The sequence below is a fragment of the Euprymna scolopes genome, chromosome 36 (assembly GCF_053919585.1).
Source record: "Euprymna scolopes isolate OS-2025 chromosome 36, ASM5391958v1, whole genome shotgun sequence".
NCBI classification, from domain to species: domain Eukaryota; kingdom Metazoa; phylum Mollusca; class Cephalopoda; order Sepiida; family Sepiolidae; genus Euprymna; species Euprymna scolopes.
In genome coordinates, this window is record NC_136517.1 from 68912761 (window position 1) to 68922123 (window position 9363).

Consider the following 9363-nt stretch of genomic DNA (forward strand, 5'->3'; position numbering starts at 1 on the left):
TTAATTCTACCTCTAACCCTAGGTGCTAGTGGCAAGCCTCCTCCTCCTAAAACCTTCTTTAGCCCTGACAATAACGGTAAGTCCAAGTGGTAAGCTCCTCACCAAACAAAATTCCTAGGTAAGCTACATATAAGTGTCTAAAAAACAAAAAAAAAAAACAATCGTTCCTTAAAGAAAAGCGCACAATTTATTTCCCATAAAAAATAAATTGCTCAACTCCCACCCTCTCATAATTGCACAAATTAAATCTTTTAAAACCACACATAATCATCTTTAGAAAAAAATAAAAGGCACACAGGATTTATTTCCTATAGAAAAAAAAAAATATGGTTAACTGCCCTAAAACGCTAGAATGGCTCAAAATGGAGAATCATTTTACATTAAATTCTAAAATAATACTTGTTTATTTTTCATTAAAGTTTTTCAAGGTGTTCACACGTAATTGCCTACTAAGGTGAAATCACATATTTTGGAGAGGTGGTCAGATATAACTGAAGGTATTAATCTGCAATAATATCAAAGAAATATTGCAATATATTTATTTTTAAACAGTCCTAGATTTCGATTTCAGTTATTTCTACATAAAATGCATTACAATTCAGCTTTGAGTTCTCTTATTTCCTTTTAATGTTGTCTGAGAATCATAATAGTAATAATACACTATCATACATAAGTGGAATATAGCAATCAATAATTGTTCAATATTGTTGATAGTGCAAGTGTGTTTGAATGCAACACTGCTTGGAAGAAAGAAACTCTTTGCCTTTTGTTATGTTGTATGCTAGAAAAAGTAGATAGTGCTGTCCAGGAGCTATTAGAGTAATAATAAAGTACTAGTGGGACCTGTAGAAATTCCACAGCAGACTCTTTCATATGTAATATATTGACGTTAGCATTATGTGGATGTTTACCATAAATGGAGACGTCCTGATATTATTGTAGCTCTTTTGTTAGAACTGCAAAAGTATTTATCTAAGCTAGCAGCATAGCCCGGTCGTAAAATATGCTTAAATATATTTTCATTTACACAGATTTCGTATATATATTATTACAGTCAACTTTCTATCGACTCTTATATATTATAAAGTTGTGATTTCAAAAATTAGCTTGAATTGAAACTGAAACCAAAATTAAAAAAAAAAAAAAAAAAAATATAACTTCAGTTCTTTCAGCTATAATCGAAACCAAAACCAAAACCAAAACTTATGAATAATTCTTGATAAAATTATTTATTAAAAAAAATGGAAAGTCACCACATTTAAACAAGTCACTCGGAAGAAAAAAGGAGTAAACGTGACACACAAAATAACACAAGCTATCTGATAAATGGCACAAATTAGTCGATGCAAAGTGCTCAATATCTGGAGAGAGAGGTCATAATCAACTAACGTACTTCCTAACTTCCAGCGTGGCTGCTGCCGAAAGTGGTGACAAGGCAAATCAGTTCCTTCACTTTTATTGTTCCTCAGTATTTCATTGAAATAAAAGAAAAGACCATTATGGAAAAATATACAAGAAAAATTAAAATTATAAAAAGATAAAAATAACAAAATGTAGTCTTTATTTGCACGTTTAATAACAAAATTTTAAAAAATAAGTTTTTACTTTATTTGAAATTTTACAAAAAATATGTTTATAAAATTATAAAAGTAAAATTAATGAAATCAAAATAACAAAATTTCAAACATCATAAAAAATGTATCCAATATATAATATTCCCAAAATAGTTTAAAAAGATTTTAAAAAGTGTTTTCACAAATTCTTTAACAAAAAAAAAAAAAATCAATTTTAATCATTCTTAATTTAAATAATCACTGAAAAATTTTTTTCAGTGATTATTAAATAAAAAAAGAACGGTCGAAAAAATGTAATGAACAAAGAGTAAATGCACAGGGGAAATATAGGCATGAGAGAAAAAAAAACAAAGGAACTGATTTGCCTTTTCACCACTTCTGGTAGCAGCCATGTGTCAAAATTAGGAAGTACTTGAGAGAACATGGCGTGTTGCTTGGAAAAAGTAAAACAACTGCATTTTGTTATATTATTTTATACAAGAAAATGTAGTCAGTGTTACTTAGGAGTCATAATATTAATATTACAGTATTAAATTTTAAATCTGTGTGAACCTGTCTATCTAAAAGTCAGAAACTATATAAGATACATACTTATATTTTTCATTAGTTTTCTTTCATTCTTTTTTTTTTTTCTAATTAATTTTTTATTCAGTTTTGACACCGATTGTTCTTTCAAAATTTTCCTTCATTTTTTCAATAAATTTTTCTTCATTCAATTTCTTTCATTCTGGTTACCTTTTTCTTTCCTTAAGTTTTTGTTTCTTCATTTTCTGGCATAAATAATTGTATGATTACAGTGTTACTTTTGGTAAATGGCATATAATAAAATCTTTTTGGAGTGGACTATTGACTTTATCAACATTACATATCTTAATATTTTGAAATTGAGAATGGATGGACCTTATATAAATTTTATAAAAAAATTGCAAGATTGCACTCTTGACTTCTATAAACATTATCTTCATATTATTGTAAAATGGGGGATGCGGACATGAAATTCAAAGTGTGATAAAAAAATTACAAGATTTTGTATTATTTTTGGTAGGTGTTATATATATTAACTCTTTGTCTTCAATTTATTTCATATTGATGTGAAATGGAAGGGGGAGGACAAGAAATTAGGAATTTACGGAGATCATTTTTCTACTCAAGATCAAAAGTTAGATTTTGATAAGGGATATATAGTAAATCTCTTTGAACTACTGACTTCATCTACATTATATATCTTCCTAATCTAGTTAAATGGATTGGTTTGTCCCACTTGATGCTGTTGGGAATCAATAATAGTTATTAACATTATTTCTCTTCATACTTTGATTTAAACCATACATTTGGCAATGCTATGAAAAAACACTTATGTCTACATGTTTATCTTAGCTCGCTCTGTTCATAGGAGTATAATAATTATTTTTAAATAATATTTTTCTTCAGATAACTGAATTCAATCAAATTTATCAAAACAAATTCTATTATTTTGCTTAATACAAGTACATTTTTACAGTTTTATAAACTCTTCAGATTTATAAAAAGTTCTCTGCCAAATATTTTACAGTAAACTATAAAATAAATTTACTAAAGTCATTATGTCACTGCTTTTAACGACAGAAAAATTATTATAAAATGAAATCCTTATAATATCAAAAATTTACATTGCATTTCATCAGATGTATAATTTTACTGAGGAGAGCGGGTGCATATATATTTGGTAACCTATATGATCATGCTTGTAGCATTTAATTTTTGGTCAGTTGGGTTGGCTCTTTCCAACAAGTTCACTACGTCTTGAACATTGGCTAACCAGGCATGGCGATCCAAGGCTATTTCTCTTATGAATGCAATCTATTCACAATTTCTGCGATAATCTATATATAATTTCATAAGTGATAATAAACAAAAGATAAAAATACTTACAGAATTTAATTTTTGTTCAAGTCGACTCATACGTGCTAAACTCATTCCTGCCCAAGAGTCTAAACGGTCTGGATTTACACAAATATCCAAAATATAAAATTTAATGGCTCTCCTGAAAAAAAAATAAAAATAAAAAAAATAAATAAATAAAGGCAATTTGCTTTATTTCAAATTAAGAAACACACAGATTTTATGATTTTATTTGAAGTTGAAGGAAAAAAAGATTGGAACTCCTACAAAAATTGTCAGATCGCTATCTCTGGTTCCATACAGATTCAAATATTTTCAAATGTAACCATTGTCAAAGTATAGAAAACAACAAACATTAGCAGCAGAGCCTATTCTGGTTAAAGATTCACTATTCTACTAAGTTATGTGGAAATCTGACACTTATTTTTTTCTTTTTTGTATAAACTAGCTCAGAAATTAACAAATGAAAAAAAAGGGTAAAAAGCATTATTCCTCTTTTGATGAATGTAATAACCTTATTTTAGAATTGATGCATTATGCAGTAGCTTGAAGTTTTGTTTCACTTATATTAACTCAGGGAATGACTGAATGGCTTGTTACCTTTTCAAGAAAAGCAACTGTGGTTGTGTTAACATTCATAAAACTGTAAATTATTACCTTATGGAATAAAACTTTTAATCATGTATTTCTTTTAATAATATTTATATATTTTATTACACTTTTCTCATAAAATAGAAAAAAAAAAATCAAATTTCTGAAAAGAAAAAACAGAAAAATCCCTCCAACTACACCCTAATCTAATGCAAAAGTCAACATTATTTAGTAGCATGGCAATTGCATGTTCTTTTTTAGGCAAAAGCTTTGTTTTGATCAGAAACAAGGTACTGGTTGAGCTTGTCTGATTTTTAAATAAAATGAGAAATGAAAATAACACATCACTGAAAATTCGCATAGAAACATCTTCAAGGTGTATTTTTCATTGCTATTTATTAAATTTTGTATAACTATGTCTTCTAAGCTAAAACTTACAAAATTCTTAAGTGCAGTCATATAATGAAGTGGGGGTGGGCTGATCTTGCCAGGCTGTAAAATACGCTTAATTCATGCAGATTTTGTATTTATTATTACAGAGCAAAGTCTCAATTAAATATTATTTTGTACCTAATATATAGCAATGATTTCAAAAGTTTAAAAAAATAAAATTGCTTGAGTGCCAGAAGCTAGAATCAAAACCAAAACATTTAGCAATCCAACCGTGATTGAATTTGGGCGTTTGTAGAAAAAAGTAAAACTATGTTTTCAAGTTGAAATGAATATTTTGCATTTTTCAACTTGTTGATATATGTCTCTGCATGTTATTCATCCATTCAAAGATTTTACTCATTATAAACAATCCTTGGTGTATAATTACTATTTCCTGTTAATTTCAGTATTATATGACCAGTAGTTTAAGAGTTTATCGTTTAAATATTTATGCACAGTCAGACAAACACATATATCTACTGTTTTATTTAAATAGAAAATATTCTTAGTTTTCTTAGTTATCAGCATGAGAAATGAAAGCACTAGAAATCATGCGACAAAAAACAGAAAACTTACGCTTGTTCCTTGTTTTTAAAGTAATAATCTGCCAGTAGGTAATAAAGCTCTTTAACAATCGGTCTACAAAGAAAAAAATATTAAGAAAAGAAAAAACAAATACAATGAATTTAAATAAGATGATTACAACATAATATAGAAAATTTTAACAAAAATTTGTAAAAAAACAAACATTTTTAAATAAAAACTTATGTTTATTTGATTAGCTATTTTTTTATCAATCAGAAAAAATGTTTTTTTAGGATATTTTCATATTCAACAAAGTAAAGTCTGAAATCTGTTAATAGTTTTAACATGAAATATTCTTTTCTTAAATTGTATTTGATAAAAATAACACTTGAATAATTTGTAAAAAATATCTACACACCTTAAAAGATTAGACATAATTTTCTTACTGTTCTATGTATTGTGATCATTTAAAGTTATGCTGAGAATGCATATATCCCATCAACACTTCATGCAAAAGAATGAAATTCTATGACAGTCCACTCTCTTCCAATTGGAATTTCGTTTTCAAGTTCTTTTGTGCACACTTTTTTATGCAGAGTCCAGTCTGGTAAGCAAACTGCCTTGAACACTGGTAACTTGACGATTCTAAAAAAAATTCCAACATTTACATACTTCTTTGACAATACCAATACCAAGAAGTCTTTTAAAAGTCTGGGTGTTACTGTCAGAAGTGATTTGAGTTGAACAAAGAACATCTGAAATTTCTGAGAAGGCCAAAAGTGGCATCACTCAGTAAGACAGTTCTTAGCTGCTCTCCATCTATTTATAACTATAGACTGTAATGCACATTATCAACGTTCAGAACAAGACATGCTGCTCAGAACATTATTGTGGAGCAGGTAATATGTGATAACATCATACACTAATCGCACTCATCTACCTACAGAGAGAATAACATTTTTACACGATAAAAACAATGTTTCAATCATGTTATGTAGTATCCCACTGCAAGATCGATACTTACGTATTGACTGGTTTATCAGGAGGAATAGAAGGTGGTTCATTACGATGACCCTCAATGTAAGAAAGTACAGTTTCATATGTGTTTGCTGAAATAAAATCAAAGAGATGGCATTAAATCGATTTAATAAGATTTAAAGAAAAGATTAAGTATTAAAACAAAAGGGGAACTAAAACTGCTATTGTAGAGAAGCATGAAAAAACTATAATGCGACACGCCCATCATTATCACGTGTTACTGCATCTGCTGGTATCGCTAGCAAACACAGTAATGGAGAGTATTTAAACAAACAACAAAATAGATGAGTTTAAAAATGTGTTTAATACCTTTCTATTATAACTTTTCTCTGGCTCTATCCTGTAACTATCTCTCTATTCTCCCACTCACTTCACTATCACCCGCCCCCTTCCAGTTTCTCTGGCAACTGGGGAAAAAGTAATTGACAAATTAAAAATGAATTCTGTTCCTGGTGACTAAATCTAAAAGACTGAATATTAAAAAAAAAAAAAAAATTATTGAAAATTCCTTCTAATATGGTGATTATTCATTTATATGCTAACTAGTGTTTATGAACTGCATTGATATAACCTTCAAACACAACTCCTTTCATATATATATAAATCTATATATATAAAAATGTAACTCTTGGTTCATTCGCAATTAATAGTCTAAAGAACCACTGGACGGATGGCTTCCATGTTTTGGTATAATATGTTTACTATACCCATGTGTGTTTTTATATATTTCTTTTTAATTATAACATTATACTTAATTTTTCTATAATAAATAGGCGGTTTTCTTTGTACCGATAGGCCATTTTTTTTATTTAGGGACAATTATTTATTACCGCTTCCCGTCACGTGACCAGTGTTTCCAATTTAGCGGTTTTCCTGCTAGATCTGGAGATTTCGTTTGCAATCTAGTGGGGGAATTCTAGAAAATCTGGAGATATCTGGCACCCACACACCCGCAATTTTAGATTAAAAAATAAAGAAAAGCGCTTGAAAATACTTTAAAACATAAAATAAACTCATTCATGTAAGTAAAAAAAAGTAGCATTTATTGCCTTTGGTAACAATTATTTATTGATTATTTGTTTTGTTTTTCACCTTTTTTTTCGGCTAACCATTCTTAAATCTTGCTATAAAATCGATTTTTCCAAGTACATTTTAGGTGGGGGGGGGCATTCCAACCTCCAAAGTTTAGTTTAAAATATGATCTAAGCAACCCCGCTTAATTTAGAAGTATTTAGTCGGAAATTGTAAAAAGCAAGAAACAACAGCAAAACAAAAAAAAAACAGCAAAAAAAAAAAAAAATTATACCAATACAGTAGAATTTAATTATCTACCAACCTAAATACTTTTAACATGCCAAAACAAAGTTTTTTTGTTTTTTTATTTTTCTAATTTCAAAATATGTTGCACCATTATTGTGATGCTTAATTTGCAGTATATTTCAATTTAATTTTTATTATAAAAAGTTTGTGTTTATGATTTGTTTCTTGCAAAAAAAAAAAAAAAAAAAAAAAAAAAAAAAAAAAACCCTCTCTGAAAAAACAGGTAAAACTAGCTGATAAAATATGTACGCCTTCTGGGGAGCTAACCGCTTCAATATAATTCCAGAAACATATAGCGAAAAAACACGGAACATTTTATATATTGAATATACTATATAATTTTTTTATAGTAGGAAGTTAAAATATGGACTTTTTTTGGGGGGGGGGGGTGAATTAGTGATTTTTGAAAATTTCAGACGATAAAAAATCTAGCGATTTTCTAGAGATTTCTTTCTGCTGATCTCGCGGGTTTTTTTTTTTTAAAATCTCAGTTGCCAACACTGCATGGGATATCACTAAAAGGATATTTTGGTCTCACCACTACACAGAATGTGTTTACAATATCGGTAAATTTTCAATGGGTTTAATCACATGATTATTCATAATGTAACCATGTGATTGAAATTTAATTTAAATTAACCACACGTGGTCGCTTTCCTATCAAATATTCATCGAAAAATGGTAGGTACAGACAAAATGAATGCCGACGCTCAAAGTGTATAAACATTTTGACTCCTCCCTTTACTTAAAAATTCACCAAAAATCAGGAAATTAACCAATTTTAATTAAAATTGCAGTATTTATCAAATAATGATCACAGAATATAATGAATTATTTTTACTTAACTCTTAGTGAAAATGTTTTATTTTGTTTAAACAAAAAATACCTTTACTAAAGTTATGGTTTTCAGTAGTAAATAAAAAAACACAAGAATTTATTTTTGCTTTTTTATATAAATAAAGCATCGTAATTTGTAACAATAAAAAATAATTTTTACAGTAACATTTTCTCTACTTTCACCTTTACAGTGCATTTTCTTATTTTCAACCGCCCCATAATCAACTTCTTAAATGTAAATCTTTGGATGACCCCCAGTGCATTTTCACCGAGAATTGTCTCCCTTTGTGCAGTGAACTATTGTAAAACAGCACAAAAAAAAAAAGGTGGACTGTAAACAGACATCTTGCTGCTCAACTCAATACACATTACCCATGCATTCATATCCCAGATAGTAGCCGCTACATCAATGTGGCACTACGCCTACATTGGGTTGATTAGGCAAAAAAAAAAAATTATTTCTTGATTTTGTCTTCTGAACCCTTACACTATCCTATTTTCTTTTTTGGTTTTGTTTTCCTTTGTTTTTAAAAAAAACTCGCTTAATTCTATGTCTAATCCTAGGTATGAGTAGCAAGCCTCCTTCTAAAACCTTTAGCCTTAACAATAACGCTAAGTACAAGTGGCAGAGCTCCCCACTAAACAAACTTCCTCTGTGAGCTCATATAAGCGTAAAAAAAAAAGCATAAAAAACGTTTAAAAGAAAGTGCACATGATTAATCTCCCATAAAAAATAAATTGGTCAACTGTCCTAAAATGGTTATTTATTTTACATTTATGTGAAACCAACCCCCACTCTAAATTCTAAAATTGTTTTTGTTTTGTTTCTATCAAGTATAATGCATAATCGCTTTTTAGAAAACAAACAAACAAAACACCCAGGATTTATCTATCATAGGAAATGGGGGGGGGGGTAACTGCCCTAAAGCACTCAAATGATTCAAAATGGGAAATCATTTTGCATTAAATTCTAAAATAATTTTTGTTTATCTTTTAAAGTTTTTCAATTTGTTCACATGCAATTGTCTATAAAGGTAGAATCACATTTTTTGGAGAGGTGGTCAGATGGGGAGGGGTAACAGAAGGTATTAATCTACAATAATACCAAAGAAATATTGCAATATATTCATTTTTAATCAATCCAAGATTTCGATTTCAGTTTTTG

At 28.8% G+C, this 9363-nt stretch overlaps 1 protein-coding gene across 2 annotated transcripts in view; it reads right to left on the reverse strand.

The window, feature by feature from the left end:
• Positions 1-9363, reverse strand: part of LOC145260567 (calcineurin-binding protein cabin-1-like) — a 567854-nt gene that overhangs the window by 278701 nt on the left and 279790 nt on the right. For both annotated transcript variants that reach the window (XM_080118824.1, XM_080118826.1), the window contains exons 30-32: positions 6028-6112; positions 5055-5117; positions 3486-3597 (exon numbers count right to left, since the gene is read on the reverse strand). In XM_080118824.1, the coding sequence (XP_079974950.1) occupies positions 3486-3597; positions 5055-5117; positions 6028-6112 (260 nt within the window). The remainder of the gene's footprint in view (positions 1-3485; positions 3598-5054; positions 5118-6027; positions 6113-9363) is intronic.